Source organism: Anguilla anguilla, chromosome 9 (genome assembly GCF_013347855.1).
Source record: "Anguilla anguilla isolate fAngAng1 chromosome 9, fAngAng1.pri, whole genome shotgun sequence".
NCBI lineage: Eukaryota > Metazoa > Chordata > Actinopteri > Anguilliformes > Anguillidae > Anguilla > Anguilla anguilla.
The window spans coordinates 29,709,850-29,727,225 of record NC_049209.1 but is presented as its reverse complement, the minus strand read 5'-3'; the positions used below and the strand labels follow the sequence as shown (position 1 = coordinate 29,727,225).

At 45.9% G+C, this 17,376-nt stretch overlaps 1 protein-coding gene across 1 annotated transcript; it reads right to left on the bottom strand.

Annotated features, from left to right (window-relative positions):
• Nucleotides 1-1,744: 1,744 nt before the first annotated feature.
• gc2 (guanylyl cyclase 2) lies at nt 1,745-16,588 on the bottom strand. Its single transcript, XM_035431875.1, has 19 exons — nt 15,836-16,588; nt 15,124-15,425; nt 11,750-12,104; nt 11,192-11,276; nt 10,977-11,073; nt 10,637-10,774; nt 10,084-10,164; nt 9,803-9,979; nt 8,864-9,020; nt 8,168-8,317; nt 7,390-7,538; nt 7,138-7,301; nt 6,522-6,714; nt 5,687-5,861; nt 5,238-5,336; nt 4,948-5,042; nt 4,664-4,749; nt 4,386-4,474; nt 1,745-4,097 (listed from the first exon to the last, which is right to left on the bottom strand). The coding sequence occupies exons 1-18, from the start codon at nt 16,578-16,580 to the stop codon at nt 4,387-4,389; spliced, it is 3,336 nt and encodes a 1,111-aa protein (XP_035287766.1). The 5' UTR covers nt 16,581-16,588; the 3' UTR covers nt 1,745-4,097; nt 4,386.
• Nucleotides 16,589-17,376: the final 788 nt, after the last annotated feature.

Sequence of the window (17,376 nt, the reverse complement as noted above, 5' to 3'; positions counted from 1 at the left end):
CGCGATAGTTGACGTAATAAATAAATATGGAACGCGTTTGGTATATTCGTATTTGTTTGTATGGTGTGAAACTTACCAACTACTAAATTAAACATTATTATTATTATCATTATTACTATTATTATTATTATTATTATTATTATTATTATTATTATTAGAAGGCTTTAACTGCTGAAACTTATGAGTCCCTAGTCGAGCGACAAATCATGGATGGCAGCTCACTGACAAATATTACACAAGGAAGTGTATTACATAAGCGAAATACACATAAAACAACTTGTAAATGGCAGCCAATTATATTTAACGATTGCATTTTTCAGTTTATCGCAACGTAACGGATTTCACGATACAAGCCAGAAAGAAATGAACTAGGGCGCCCTCTTGTGGCGAACGCATCTCTGCACACCGCACCGTTATTATGACTTTCCTTCGCGGACTCCCTTCCCCAGGATGATTCCCCTCGTTGACATTTCCATTTTGCACATTTACACATTCATATTGACCAGAGCTGTTAGGTTACAGAGCCAAGCTAGGGTTTTGAACAGCAACATTCTGATGAAAAGCTGAGCTTCACACGTAGCACCGCACTCCTCTATCAATTGTGAACTCCGTTTACTTTCAGCGAAATAAATCTCAGTGTGTTATTTCTCCCAGGAGAAGCCTGTGGAGAGCACCACTTGTGTGCTTGACACTGTCCCCACCTCTCTCGTCAAATCATGCACTACTGCTCTCAGCCCATCCATCAAACACATTATCAGCAAGTCACTGTGCTCCATTGAGGTTCCCTCACTCTCTAAAATAGCAGGTGTAATTCTTCGTAAAATAACATGATCTGGACAGGTCCAATTCCAACCTAGACCTACTGAGAAACTGTGGCCGGCCAGCTTCATAACCCTTTACAGAGCATGCCCCCATGTGAACCCTTTCAATCTGTCTTTCACCAGAAAAAATATGGCTGTGAAAACAGCACAAGTTCTTTGTTCTGCAGTTTGTTTTAGGATGGGATGATTTAGTAGAAGTGGGTCACTGTGTGTCGGGTTCCACCCTTCGTCACAGCTGGATGCTTCTGGTGTGACTTATTTCGTTGACGATTATTACAATGGTGACGACGACAATGTTAACACCCCCTTCCCCCCCCCCCCCCCCCACACCCACTCACACACACAGCTAGAGTTAATCTTTTTGCTTAATGAGTGGGTTTTAGAGTTTAATCTCGTTATCAATGACCTCCCCTGTGTGTCCTGGTTAGGCTGCATGCTGGATAATCCAGCCGGCATTCAGGTCGCTTCATCTCCTGCTATTCCAATCTCCTCCACAGGGCGGTGCTGTGGGTGCGAAGCAGAACCAATCGATATCCTGTCTTCAGGCAAATATATACACGTTCAAAATGATAAATCACCCCTTACCCCAAATAACCACCACAATCACTTCAGTTTTTATTTCTCCTGCTTCAAATAATAGCCCTTAGCAAATGGATACCACATGAAACAGTTTTATGAAACAAACATATTGATGATTGGCTGAAGTATGGTAATCAATTCTGAACTGCATTCTCAAATATCAATAAGAGCACTTTCTGGCAGGCTGTCAAATGATATTTTAGTATTCCATTCCTTTTTCTTTCTTTCCGTTTTTGTACTTGTTCCAGATGTTGCATAATACAAAAGACTCACCTGCCCTGCAGCCCATAGCTGAAATCATTACTGAGATGCACTGTATGCAGAATAATGTAAAATGCATATGATCAGGTATTTTCACCATTTATTACATTCTATCTCTGAATCAATAGCTTCCATACTCATGAATACATACTTTCTCGAAACTGATGCTTTTGTTTTTAGTAAAAAATGTCAGAGTATAAATTATTTGAAGAATCCAGATTAGGTGATTTTATGAATTTTTAACTATATATGATTTATCAAATCCCAGAATATTTATTTTAGAGCTGATCTGAAGCCATATAATAAGTATATGACAATAACAATGCCACATATATAGACTACAATTCACAAGACAACAAATGATGTGCCAGCAAAATTTTCTACTTGAGAGATATCTACAAAACAATACAAATTTAAACAAAATATGTTTGTTACAATATTGACAGGTCTTGCAAAAACAAACAAAAAACATACGAGACATATAGAATCCATACAGTAATTGAAGTAAATTAAATGCATACAGTGCAAATTCCATAGTTACATACATCAATTAATACATTTTTGAACATATGTTGCTTAAAATGCTGAGAATTCATAAAACTACATATGCACAGGTGATTGTACATGAGAGTTTACAGTTGAACACAGGTGAACATACATGTAAGTAAACAAGTAAACATACAGTACATGTGCATTTACAGGTGAGCACACAGATGAACATTAAAGAGAATTTACAGGTTGGTCCAGGTGAGCATGTAGGTTGGAGACCATTCACTTTGTTGCTGAATGGTAAAATAATCTACAAATCCCCTTATGCAGCTGCTACTAATTACAGTGTCTGTTCCAAACAAAACTGAAAGGAATATATACTGTTTCCAGGTAACATGGCACCATATAACCCAACCCTTAGTTCTTCTACCATTATAGGATGTTGGGATGATAGTCTGGAGCAATGGGATATTTAGTGACTGTAGTTATGGGGTATTCAGTCTGTAGTTATGGGGTAGTTAGTGTCTGTCACTAATGGGTATTCAGTCTGTAGTTAAGGGGTAGTTAGTGTCTGACACTAATGGGTATTTAGTCTGTAGTTAAGGGTTAGTTAGTGTCTGACACTAATGGGTATTTAGTCTGTAGTTAAGGGGTATTTACTGACTGTAATATTTAATTGAGTTACAGGGTATTTATCATCTGTAATATATAACCTGTAGTTTTGGCTTATTTAGAGTCTGCAGATACTGGGTTTTTATTTAGTCTCTACATAACGGTTATTTAGCGTCTGTAAACCTTCATCTATAGTTATGGGCTATTTGGCGTCTGTAATATTTAATCTATAGTTATGGGGTATTTAGCATCTGTACTGTTTTGTCTGTAGTTGTGGGGTATTCAGCGTCTGTACTGTTTTGTCTGTAGTTATGGGTATTTAAGGTCTCTACTATTTCAGATGTATTTCAGGGGTATTTAGAGTATCCACAATTTCAACAGTAGTTATGGGGCAGTCCTATAGCCTCATTTCTGTGTAAGAGAGGCAGTGATCGTAAAAATCTTCCTCAGGGAAGTGTTCCCCCCCCAAGCCAGACAGACAGGCTATTTTGTAGCAGGGGCGACAAGAAGAGCGCAAAACAAACAAAATCACACAGAAAAGCAAAGGATCACATGACCTAAAGCGCAGAGCAAGGGGTTGAGCATGCAGCCCACTGCACCTGCTACAGACCCTGCAAGGTTTCCTCTCACTGGAGCAGAAGCACAGAGCGGGGGTGTGAGGGCCAGGGATCCGATCCTCTTCCAGCTCAGCCATGAAGTCTGCCGGATATTTATAACTCCAGAGGGGAACACGTGTCGCGAGGTGCTGCACAATGAGACAAGGCCACTGATCTCTCCACGGCCAGTAGACTGTATCTGCAGCTTCCTTTTCACCCTCCGACCCCGCCCTAACCTGGCAGCCAGCGGAGCTCTTGATTTGAACTTTAGTTCTTTCACAAATATTCCATTCTGACACAGGGCTGCAGTTGTCCTTCTCTCTGTCCCTCTCTCTCTCTCTCTCTCTTGCTCTTTCTCTCTATTCTCTCTCTCTCTCCTGTCATCTTTCTTCTCTCTCTCATCTCTCTGTCTCTATTTCTCTGTCTCTCGCAGTACTCGAGTAGAGTCTCTCTATAAAACTGGTCCCTGCTTCCTCATAAAGAATGAAAAAAAACAAAAAGAACAAAAAATCCCCTCTGGGCTCAAAGCGGGAGGCCTCTCCAGGTGAGTTCACTGCTGCCACAGTTGGCTTGGTGCAGGTGGGTGTGTGGTGCCACGTCTGTGGGCACACTGCTGTCTGTCTGGCCGTGTCCTTCGCTGTGGCCCGCCGTGCTCAGCTGTGAGACTAGCTGCACGTAGCAGATCTTCTTTAAAGCCCCACTGCAGAAGCAGCTTCAGCAGGCTCCCAACTTCCCTGGTCTGCACAGCAAGAGAAAACCAGTCATCAGAGCCAAGCAGCACAGTCTAGCGCAGTCCAGTGCATTCTTGTACAGTCTACAGCAGTCCAGCACAGTCTAGCACATTTCGCTGTTCATGCAAAAATGGAAACGTTTGAATCTACTTCTTATAACACAGAAATCTTTTATAAAGGTAATGGGTCAAAGCATGTTGCACATGTTGAATGTAAATATTATTTAATATTTATTAATATTATACCACTGTGTGGTGCAGTACAGCCCAGTCACTCCACTTCTGCACTAGCATTACCTCAGTTCTTCCTGCCGGCAAGCTGTTGCTCTGCTTTTCGCCGCTTGTACTGAGCTATTTCCTCCATCTGGAGCCCATGAGCTTTCTGCCTGTAAGATACAGAAGGAAACACCTAAACAAGACAGACACGCACACGACCACACACAAACCCACACAACCGCACACTGCCGCCCACAACTGCACACAAAGACACAACTGCACACTACCGCCCACTACCTCACACACAACTACACACAATGGACACACTGACATGAGTTGAGAGAAAACATGCCCCTTACCCTGGCTTGAGCTCTGGTGGGATGGGCAGTGGTTTGGCGAAGCCTTCCTTACCAGTGAGCCAGTAAGTCTCCTCCATTCCTTTGCCCTGTGAAGCAGGACGAGAGAGAGAGAGAGAGAGAGAGAGAGAGAGAGAGAGAGTGTGTTAGAGAGATTAACAGAATGAGAGTATGTGAGAGAGTACTGATACTGTTTCAGTGGGGAAATATAATATTTAAGAAGCCCCACAGACAGATGGCAGGCCCCTACTAGGACACTATACATTATACGCACTGATCTCTCTCACCTCAAGTTCTGTCCTTCCTCTTCGCTGCACCTTGTAGCCCTCCTTCAGTTCCAGCAGAACCTTCACAGTGCTGTCACTCACATGGATGCGGTAAGCTGCCAAAATTAACATTCAGCAAATGGGGTCAATGTCAACATCTTAATTATACATTTGATGTATCAGACGTGTAATGTATGTCCCAGGCCTTTATATTTCATATTCATAGGGTTACAGTGTAAAACACACAAGGAACCCTGGACATAATGTCCTGGAGTTGCTCTGTATTGGCCAGAGCTGTGGATCAGACTCACGCATCCCCGTGGACTCCATTCGAGAGGCAGTGTTCACTGTGTCTCCAAACAGGCAGTACCTGGGCATGGTGAGACCCACCACTCCAGCCACACATGGGCCTGGAACCAGAACCAGAACCAAAACACACAGACATACTGGGTTAGACACCGTCATTCTGTCAGGGAACTGGAAATATCTCTTCACACGGTGGGGATGGAAGCTTATAAACAGTTGCGTGGGGAAGGGTACTGTGCTTACCCTGATTTTTGTATATATATTTTGTAAATAACTACCATATAAAATAGCATGCTTTGTACACAGCCAGTACTGGCACAGCCAGGATACCGGAACACAGGCTGCATGAGAGTCACTGGCATTTTTGGACCAAATGAAGACTCTGCTCTCCGCATTGTGATAACACGCTGAGGGGCTTAGGAAGCCACCACTCTCTCTCTCTCCCTGTGCCCACCCGTGTGCAGGCCAATACGGATGCGCACTGGCACGTCGGGCATGTGCCGCATCTTGAAGGTGCCGACGGCGCTGAGGATGTCCAGGGACATGTTGGCGATCTCAGCCGCATGCCGATCCCCGTTTGGAACAGGAAGTCCCGACGCTACCATGTACGCATCGCCAATGGTCTCCACCTGCAGGAAATACATGGGGACACTTTACTATACTGAATAAAGAAACATATGGAGACACTTTACTGTGGTGCACTAAGAAACATATGGGGACACTTTACTGTGCTGCACAAAGAAACATACGGGGACACTTTACTGTGCTGCACTAAGAAACATGGGGACACTTTACTGTGCTGCACAAAGAAACACATGGGGACACTTTACTGTGCTGCACAAAGAAACATACGGGGACACTTTACTGTGCTGCACTAAGAAACATGGGGACACTTTACTGTGCTGCACAAAGAAACATGTGGGGACACTTTACTGTGCTGCACTAAGAAACATGGGGACACTTTACTGTGCTGCACAAAGAAACACATGGGGACACTTTACTGTGCTGCACAAAGAAACATACGGGGACACTTTACTGTGCTGCACTAAGAAACATGGGGACACTTTACTGTGCTGCACAAAGAAACATGTGGGGACACTTTACTGTGCTGCACAAAGAAACATATGGGGACACTTTACTGTGCTGTAAAAAGAAACATTTGGGAACATTTTACCGTGCAGCACAAAGAAATATATGGGATACTTTACTTTGTTTTACAAAAAAACATATGGTGACACTTTACTGTGAATTGCAGCCTATTGCACCAGGAGGAAAAAGGAATAGTAGACCTTGTAGACGTCGTGGTTTCCGATGATGGCATCAAATAAAGTGTAGAGGTCGTTAAGGAGGTCGACCACTTCGATGGGCTCGCTGTTTGCAGAGATGGTGGTGAACCCCACAATGTCACTGAAGTACAGCGTCACACCTTCAAAGTGTTCTGGCTCCACAGTGCACCCCATTTTCAGTGCCTCTGCAACAGACCTGAGGAATGGGGTACACATGAGTACAGATCACTGAAAGAGTGTGTGCACGTAAGTCTTTATGGATGTGCCCATGTGTGTGTGTACGTTTGATCGTTTTCAGTAATTATTTGTGTGTACATTATGTTACTGTCTGGATATTCTCCTAAGACCCAGCAGAAAAAAATGTTTTGGTTTTAAAATTTTTTCACATATAGTAATTGTGTTTTGGATGACAAAAACATGGTCCAGTTAAAATATTATTTATTTTTATTGAATGTTCCTTGTAGAGTAGGTTTCAGTAGAATATCTAGTTCTTGACATTACTACCGGAGCGTCATTGCTGAAAATAAATTGACGGGTTTCAGGAGGATAGTGTGAAAGTGTGTTCATACATGCATATGTGTGTGCATTACCGTGTGTATATGCAGTAAGTGTGACTTACGGGGGGAGCATCTGCGTGAGCAGTTTCTCAGTCTTCTGTTTCTCGATCTCCAGCTCCTCGGTCCTCTCCCGGATCAGCTCCTCCAGGTTGCTGGAGTACTGCTCCAACATGCGCAGCATGGAGTCGATGATGTTCGTCTTCTTCCCCTTATTGACGTTTTTAAACTGAGGGAAGGAGTACGCGCTGAGTGAGCCTGCAAATCAGGAATGCGTGGTCCTAATACGGTTCAGAAATTTGCGGCGACGACATTACCTGGTCAAAGATCTCGTCGAAAGCTGGTCGTTTTTCGGGTTGCTCGTTCCAGCACTGCTTCATCAGCTGAATGCACTCCAGGGGGGCGTGGTCTGGAGACACCACTGGCCGGCACAGGGGAGGCGGCTTCTGCAGCTTCTGAATGATCTCTGCCAGAACCAGAACCAGACCCAGAATGAGCTCTGCCTCTACAAGAACCAGAACCAGAATTAGCTCTGCCTCTGCAAGAACCAAAACCAGAACCAGAACCAGAATGAGCTCTGCCTCTGCAAGAACCAAAACCAGAACCAGAACCAGAATGAGCTCTGCCTCTGCAAGACCCAAAACCATAACCAGAACCAGAACCAGAATGAGCTCTGCCTCTGCAAGAACCAGAACCAGAATCAGAACCAGAATGAGCTCTCCAAGAACCACAACCAGAACCATCACGCCAAATCACTTTCCATGTCAAGAGATTATCCACACACTAATATTATTTACACCAGGGCTGCCCACCCCTGTTCCTGGAGACCAAACAACCTATAGGTTTTAATTTAAACCCTCATTTTACGCTTCTGATTCTACTAAATAGCAGCTTGACAAGATCTGTAGTTGTTGAGTGATATGTGCTTTGCTAGTGTTGGAATGAAAACCACCAGGACAGTAGATCTCCAGAAAATTTTACCCACCAACAGTTGACCCCCAGATCAGTTTCTATATGAATAATGCTAATTCCAGACCAGTTCACAATGTGGTCGGGGCTGACCCCATATTAGTCAGCACGGCCTCCCTGCCCTACCTTCGGCTGGCAGGCCCAGCATGCAGAACGGCGGGCCTCGGATCACCACCTCCTGCATGATGATGGAGAAGCTGTACACGTCACCCGGCAGGGAGCCATTGAGGCCTGGTTTCGGGGCCCTCAGTAGCTCAGGGGCCGTCCACAGCAGCTCTGAGACACACACACACACACGCACATGCACACACACACACACACATATACAAACAGACATAAACACACACACACACACACTCACATGCACACACACACACACACATATACAAACAGACATAAACACACACACACACACATATATGCACATACACACACACACACACATATACAAACAGACATAAACACACACACACACACACATTCACATACACACACACATATATGCACATACACACATACACACACACACTCACATGTCATTTTCAGCAAGGTAATTATAGTTTTGTAAAAGTAATTTTTTTTTTTAGGTCTATACTATTTTCATTTTCATTTCCAATTTATTTAGTTTAATTGGAAATGAAACTCCTCTGTGTTTTTATTTCATTTCTAGTTTACAGATCTTTGCCTATACCTATGCCAATCCCTGTGAGTGATAGAGACCAACACAAACTATGATCCCTGTGAGTGACAGAGACGAACAGAAACTACGATCCCTGTGAGTGATTCAGACTACTATTCCAGTGTGCTGCAGACTCCACTCACCCTCAGGGGGTGGGTGAACATAAGGAAACTTCTGAGCCTCCAGAACCTCCTTGTAGCCATAGTCACTGATCTTGAGCACAAATCGTCCGTCCACCACACAGTTTCGTGACTTTAGCCGGCCGTGGCACAGATCCCTGTGGTGCAGGTACTTCATGCCCTGTCCAAGAGAAAGACGGTGAGCACTCACAGTTCCCTGACAAAGGGAGGTGCAATTACTGTGCTTCGTTCACCGCCAGAGAGAGATACTGTGGGAACGCTCAGTGCACTGCCACAAATATGCAGTGAGCATGCTCAGTTCATTTCCAGGGGAAGCATTGAACGTGCCCAGTAGAAGCTGGCTGCAGACAATTTGAACCTCACTGAGAGGAACAATCTGATTTAGTTTTATTTTGTGCTGCTTTGATTTGTAAGGGTATATTTTGCAGAGGGAACAGAGTGAACCCTTGTGAAGTGGGTCACAGGATTTTACGAGTTGGTTTGGTTTAGTTTAGTTTACGGGGTACCGTTAAGGTCCTATTTTTTTAGGTTGTGCTCTTTTCTTTTCCTCCTAAATTTGGCACCAGGTGGCTTTCACCTTTTCCTGTCGATGTTGAATTAGTTATCTTTACAATCTCGATATATGCCCACAAGGACGACTGAGCGACAGATCCAGAAACTATTTCAAAATTCAGAACGCAAACAAAAAAGCTAAAGCAAACACAACATAGGAAATGTGCTTCAAGAGAAGAAATACTGCATAATGCCAAAGCAAATTCAAAAAGGAAATGTGCTGCAAATTCAAAAACACATACAAAACTAAAGCAAATGCAACAGAGGAGAATGGACAATGGACACACACCAAACAAGGAGAGAATGCCGTTACAAGCTGTGCCACCCTAAGCAATTGCCAATGTTGCCTGTGCCTAGGATGGCTACTGATGCAGGGTGTGGTGGGGTCACCTTGATGAGGTCCAGCAGCAGCGAGGACTTGAACATCCAGTCCAGTTTGACGTCCTCGTTGTGCAGCAGGTCCCGCAGGCTACCTCGGGAGCAGAACTCTGTCACAATGGCCAGCATGTCACAGTCATGGAAGAACCCCAGGAAGGGATTAACGTTCTCGTGCCGCATGTCCTTCAGCTGAAAAAGTGGGCGAAATGTTCCAGTCACACATCACCCTTGCCACTGCAAGTGCCTCACAAACAATGTTAACTGGCATCCTCGTGCATGACCTACAAACCAACCATTTCAAAAATGTCGCTGGTTTTCGGGTTGATGGCTCCAAAATTTCCAGACGGGAGCTTTTTCAGCCATGCCCAATCTCCCTGGAAAAGAAAGTTTGTGATTGCCCATTCTAGACTGAGAGAAAATAAGCACAGAAGAAACAATAATAAGAATTTTCAGGGTGATACCTGCTCATGGAATTTAAAGGCAGATGACCTACATGTTGTTGCTAATTTATGTAAAAATCCATAGTTGAAGCCCATGGCAATGGCACAGAAATGTCTCCTCATTTCTACACATTCCTGCCATGCGACACGTTAAAATGGCAGAGTGAGGTTTCATGGACACCATCTGGGGTGGACCTACCACCAGTCATTGGCCCATGTCAATCACTGACTGTCATGACCCAATAAAACGACTCCATGCCACCGCAACAAAGCATTATAACTGACTTACTGAATCAGTTCAAGGCAGTGACTAGCAGGTAAGCAGCGATGACATTCTGAGCCTCGCTCTTCAATCCTTGCGCTAACCTAGTCCGCCCGGCCCCACCTCCCAGCCCCGCCTCCTCACCTCATAGATGACCACGTTGGAGTTCTCGTATGTGGCAGGGGCCAGGCTGGAGGAGGAGTATGGGGATTTAAGGCTGTGGTCCGCATCAGATGGACTCCGCCCCATATCGCTGCTTTTGCTTTCGCTTATGCTCAGCTTCTGCACACAGATTAAGTGCTGATCAGACATTTTTATATTTTATTACAAGAATATAGATACCATAATAAACAGCTGTGCTCTCAGTAATATCTCACTTTTTCAAAATGGCAATGAGTGTGTTTATAACATAACATGAAACAACCCATATTTCATTTGACCTATGAACTTTCTGGTACATTCTATGGTGTTCCAAGGCTCTGACCTTGCTGCTTAGTGATGGGTTGATGAATGTGACATCTGCCAGGGTCAGAAGGATCTTGTTTGGTCCACGGACCATCCTGATCTTGCTGATGCGTCGCCTGGGACATGTAGGGGCACAGAGGGTTTAGGGGGAGACTCTGTGGCCCTTTCTCGCTCTCTACAAAAAACCAGGGTAAATATAATATAATAGTAAAATGCTGTGCCACGATGCCATACCTTATGAAGAATGAGGTCCCCATCAGGATCAAAATCAGCAGAAAGACAGACAGGAAGATGCTCAGCGCAAAGAATGGATCCACCCCTGGAGTACCAAACAAATGCAGAAACACAAAAGATCAAACACAGAAAGTTTCATGATACATATATATATATATATATATATATATATATATAGGTATTTTATTATATATATATATATATATATATATATATGTATATATACTGTTTTTATAACACTGTACTGTATCGTTTCTGTAAAATGGTAAAACATACAAGCATATGCAGTATATACCATGAAAAAGAAACAAATTGTCTGTACTTCTGTCGAATATTCATGTTTTGATCTCATATCAAAATGCCTTGTGCATACAGTAAAAATAACAGATTTCACTCTACTGTTCCCACACTTTTAGAGGGCACGGTATTTATAACATAATTCTTCTGATGCTTTTCTTGTCTAAGACCCCACTGTCCTCTTCTGCCACACCAATCTCCATCTGGCACTTTCTTTCTCTTTCTCTCAGTCTCTCTCTTTTCTCTCCCTCCCTTCCTCACCTCCGGTGCAGAGCTTGCCGCGGGTGAACCAGCAGCTGGAGTCGGCTTTGGGGGCGGAGCCGTGGGGGAAGTGGATGTGGCGGCCCAGGAAGCGCACCGCGCCGGTCTCCGTGTCGACGCGGTGCGTGGGGTGCAGCGCGCAGGACTGCCCGTCCGTGTCCAGCACGGCGTAGTCCAGCAGGCAGGCGCCGGAGCTGTTGGTGCGGACGCGCTGGGAGAAGCCGGCGAAGGCGAGGCTGCGGGTGTGCCGGGCCAAGCTTGCCCCCGACAGCCACTCCCCCGAGTCCCGCACACCCCGCAGGGCGTGGGCCACCATCAGCACAGAACTGTACAGGGTACCGAACAGAGGAGACACCTGCAACAGAGGAACCATCAGCACAGAACTGTACAGGGTGCCGAACAGAGGAGACACCTGCAACAGAGGAACCATCAGCACAGAGCTGTACAGGGTACCGAGCAGAGGAGACACCTGCAACAGAGGAACCATCAGCACAGAGCTGTACAGGGTGCCGAACAGAGGAGACACCTGCAACAGAGGAACCATCAGCACAGAGCTGTACAGGGTACCGAGCAGAGGAGACACCTGCAACAGAGGAACCATCAGCACAGAGCTGTACAGGGTACCGAACAGAGGAGACACCTGCAACAGAGGAACCATCAGCACAGAGCTGTACAGGGTACCGAACAGAGGAGACACCTGCAACAGAGGAACCATCAGCACAGAACTGTACAGGGTGCCGAACAGAGGAGACACCTGCAACAGAGGAACCATCAGCACAGAGCTGTACAGGGTACTGAACAGAGGAGACACCTGCAACAGAGGAACACACACACGTGCACACACACACACACACACACAAACACACACACGCACGCACACACACACACACACACACGCACACGCACACACACATACACACGCACACACACACATATAGACAACCAGTCATGTATACAGGCAAATATACAAACCCAGAAACATAAATAAATACAGGTTTCCAGACACATTCAGTGAGATCCTTTCGCCTGCAATTAAATTGAAACCTTTAAATATATTATCCACGGCGTGTACATGTGTATAGAATATCCTTCTTAAATATACAGGTAAAATTAGCTGTGACCAAACTGATTAAAAAGATTAAGAGGAAGCGCAGATTATAGGATAATGGATAGCACAATCCAACTGAATGGATTATTCTCACACCACACTGCCCCTCTAGTCATTACACCCTCTGCTGAAAGTAAACTAGAGCAGCCTGCCACAGAATGCTGGTAACAAAGAGATGAAACTTACATGATATTACAGCACATTATCTCCTCCTGGGGTTTGCTTGTATAATAACTATGCCTCACCTCTCTCTCAATACAGAAATCTGTTCTAGGGTCCACATTCTTTTTGTATTATTATTATTATTATTTTAGTGCAATAAATATTCAAGTATTGTGGGTAATGTGTTTCATATGCTATGTGTAGTCAAAGGCAAATCTCCACATGTGTGGATAATAAAGTCGTTTTTCTAATATAATCGTATATATTATCATAGTCTACCTCAAAATACAAAAGAAGGACTAATTTTAACACCAAACCACTAAAAATTGGTATGTTAGTCTATCTAGCTTGTCTCAGCCAGCTTGACAGCTGTTATTTCGTCTGTAATGTAAAGACGGCTAGGCAGCTAACCAGAAACATACAATACTTACCAAATCATTTAAACAGCTTACCATGAAAACTAGGCTTTGCAGTAAAGTTTTTTACAGACTCTGAAAATTACATTAGTTCCTACATCCATTTAATAATCAAGGAAATATTTTAGTGAACAATCAAGCAAACAATCGAAATGTCTGGCTTAACAAAGAAATGTGACAGAAAAACAGAAAGAAGATGTCACTTCCACACAGTCATTTGAGCTCTAAAAACAAATATTCAGCTGAAGTCTTTTACAATGCGTTTGAAAAAGTATAGAGGGGCAATAGATGTGTGGTGAATCTATAAGGTAAAATTAATCTTATATTTCACAGTGTTTTAGTCTAGTACCTACATAGTAGTTGATTAAAAGTTAAACGTAGGTCAAAAAATGAATGACACCCTATTTTCTTCCTGTGGATTAGCTTTACCGGTTAAAAATAACTTTCACCACTGACTACATCACACAACTCGTTTAAAAAAAAAAAAAAATCTGGCACCCAACGTGGATCTAAGCAAATCCAATTCCCACCCTAATTTAGAATGGCCAGCTGTCAGCAGCTACGGTCCTCCTTCGAGACAAGTGGTGTCGCATGCCTGCGCCTGATTGACCAGCAGGGGTCGCTAGACAGTGATAAAACACAGACCCCTAACTAATTAAACCCTCCCATACCCTGGGCGATGCAATCACCAATTGAACATCACCCTGTGGGGCTACCAGCCACAGTTGGCAACGGCACGGTCTGGATGTGATTCAAGACCTTGGAGCATGGTGCCTTAACCAAATGAACCAGCCAGCAGCTCTCACCACATTGCTCACCAAACTGCTGCTCTAACCACTACACCACACTGCTGCTCTGACCACTACATCACACTGCTGCTGTGACCACTACACCAAACTGCTGCTCTAACCACTACACCAAACTGCTGCTCTAACCACTACACCACACTGCTGCTCTGAACACTACACCAAACTGCTGCTGTGACCACTACACCAAACTGCTGCTCTAACCACTACACCAAACTGCTGCTCTAACCACTACACCACACTGCTGCTCTGAACACTACACCAAACTGCTGCTGTGACCACTACACCAAACTGCTGCTCTAACCACTACACCAAACTGCTGCTCTAACCACTACACCACACTGCTGCTCTGAACACTACACCAAACTGCTGCTGTGACCACTACACCACACTGCTGCTGACCACTACACCACACTGCTGCTCTGACCACTACACCACACTGCCGCTGACCACTACACCACGCTGCTGCTGTCCACTACACCACACTGCTGCTGACCACTACACCACGCTGCTGCTGACCACTACACCACGCTGCTGCTCTGACCACTACACCAAACTGCTGCTCTGACCACTACACCAAACTGCTGCTCTGACCACTGCACCACGCTGCTGCTCTGACCACTACACCACACTGCTACTCTAACCACTGCACCACACTGCTGCTCAGACCACTACACCACACTGCTACTCGAACCACTACACAAAACTGCTGCTTGAACCACTACACCACACTGCTGCTCTGACCACTACACCAAACTGCTGCTCTAACCACTACACCAAACCGCTGCTCTAACCACTACACCACACTGCTGCTCTAACCACTACACCACACTGCTCTTCAAGCCACAACACCAACCAATCACTCTGCAGCAGATGATGTACCTGATGGGGTTTGAGGTTTTTTGGCAGCTCGCCGTGTTCCACTGCGTCCTGGTAGGCCTGGTAGAAGGAGGGGCCGGGCGACTCCAGCGTTACTGTGAGCACGGCGTCGTAGGCGCGGCGGAGCTTGCTGTTGTTCCGCAGGGCGGGATAGTGCACATCGCGGTACGGCAAACTGTACAGGAGCGTGTCGTACGGCACAAACACCACAGAGCCGTCCGTCAGACGCATGTCGTAGGCAGTCTCCAGGAACCGCCTCTGTGTCTCCCCTCCAATCAGCACGGAGTGCATGCAGAGGATCACCACTGGAGGAGAGGGTGTGTAATTACAAAGTTCTTAACTACACATTCTAATGCTGATGTAACAATCACTAATTGTAACTGTAAGCAAAGATTCTAGAACCATGACTTTTAACCTATGTGGGCCTGAAAAACACTCACTAAATTTCAAGAAAAATTTAATTATAAACCAGATGGCAACCTGAAAAAGAACAGTTGAGAACCTTACTGAAATGCCCAGAATGGTTCAGAATTCTCCCAAAGGGGATAATCTAATGAAATGTCTATACACAGCAGGCTGACAGTGGATACAGAAATTCTATAGAAGTAAGGATGGTCAGCTCCATATTCTTAACATTAAAAGATTCTCAGAAGGAAGGCAGCAGCTTCTAATCTGGTTGCTGTGGATGATCTGTGACCTCAGTGAGAACACTTACTTCGCAGGTGCTCCATCCTTCTGATCTTGGCCAGGGCGTGGCGCAGGCTGGCGGGGTCGGAGCCCGTGGAGGTCACCAGTTCCACGGGGAGGCCATGGCTGCGCAGGGTGCTGGCCACCGCGCTGGCCGTCTCAACCCAGGCGTCCTCTGCAGAGGACACCACGCCCACATGTGCCCAGCGGAAGTGGTGCAGCAAGGTGAGCAGCACCCAGGTGGGCGTGGGCAAGGTGCGGGCGAAGTTGGGGTATCTGTGTACGTCGTCCAGCTCGTGGCCAACGCAGGCCCAGGAGAACAGCGCTTTATTCCAGCTCCTGGCCAGCAGGGCGGCGGCGTCGCAGTAGCCTGGGTTGGCGGGTCCCACAAAGGCGGAGGCACGGGTGTTGTACCCCAGGAACCCCTGCAGGGCCCCGGAGGTCTGGCAGTCCTCCTCCAAAAGCACGTAGTCAAAGGTGGAGCCCAGCGACAGAGAGGCGTCCCGGTTGATCCTGTTCACCGCCAAACGCGCCGCCATGTCGGGCATGGCCTTGCCGAAGAGAGGGTCACATGACCACGGTCCCACCACGCCCACCTTGAAGACGGTGGCGTGGCTGTTGACGGGCAGGCAGAGGGCGAGCAGCAGCAGGCAGAGGACCCCGGCATGGCGGAGAAGAGGGCGGGTTTGCGATCGCTCCGTGTCAGAAACGCCTGGTCTTCTCCGACTCCATTCCCGCGATAAACCATGGGCCGGACAGAGCTGCCGTCGCATCGCCAGACGTGCCCCCCCCGACGCACGCACTGGCACGCTCGCTCACACACACACACACACACACACACACGCACACACGGCTCACTCCTCCTCAACCGACGTCTTCCTGCTTCCTGCTGCAAACTCCTGCAAAGCAGAAAAAATGCAAACAATGGAGAAAAGGCAGTTTATATGAGGGGAGCAGTAATCCCGCACCAGGATGACTGTCTCACTCAGGAAATATCAATGATGGAGAGATCACAGAACCTGGCTGGAGGAGGGATTTGACACAGAATAATAAAGTAATGCTCCTGCATGATTAAATCCCCAGAAATGCTGTTTTATTGTTTCAATCGCTGTTTTGCTCAGTCTTCAGTGGTAGGCCGTGCACAGCATCATCCATTTATCCCCCTCAAATCCTGCCCACGCCCCCAACCCCCCCCCCCCCCCCCCCCCCACCCACCCAAACCTGCCCGGGACTGGGAAGCTTATTGCAGGGGGACAAGTTTACTGATGCAGGTGTCAGGTTTCGACAACACAAACATGTCAAATACAGAGAACACCTCCCTATTTTGTTTGTGCACAAAAACACCCGTGTATGTGTTGGCAATGGCAGAAATCAGAAGCGAAAGGTGCATAGAACTTCAATACAGATTTAGGTTCGAGGCATGACACAGAGCAATGGTGATTAGAGGAATCATGTAATCTTCATACAGACATTAGGTTAGAAATGTGACATTGTCTCTCTACAGAGCAACCTATGTAGGTTTTTATTCTTCCCCTCTAATCAGGACTGATTTAAACATGGGACACCAGG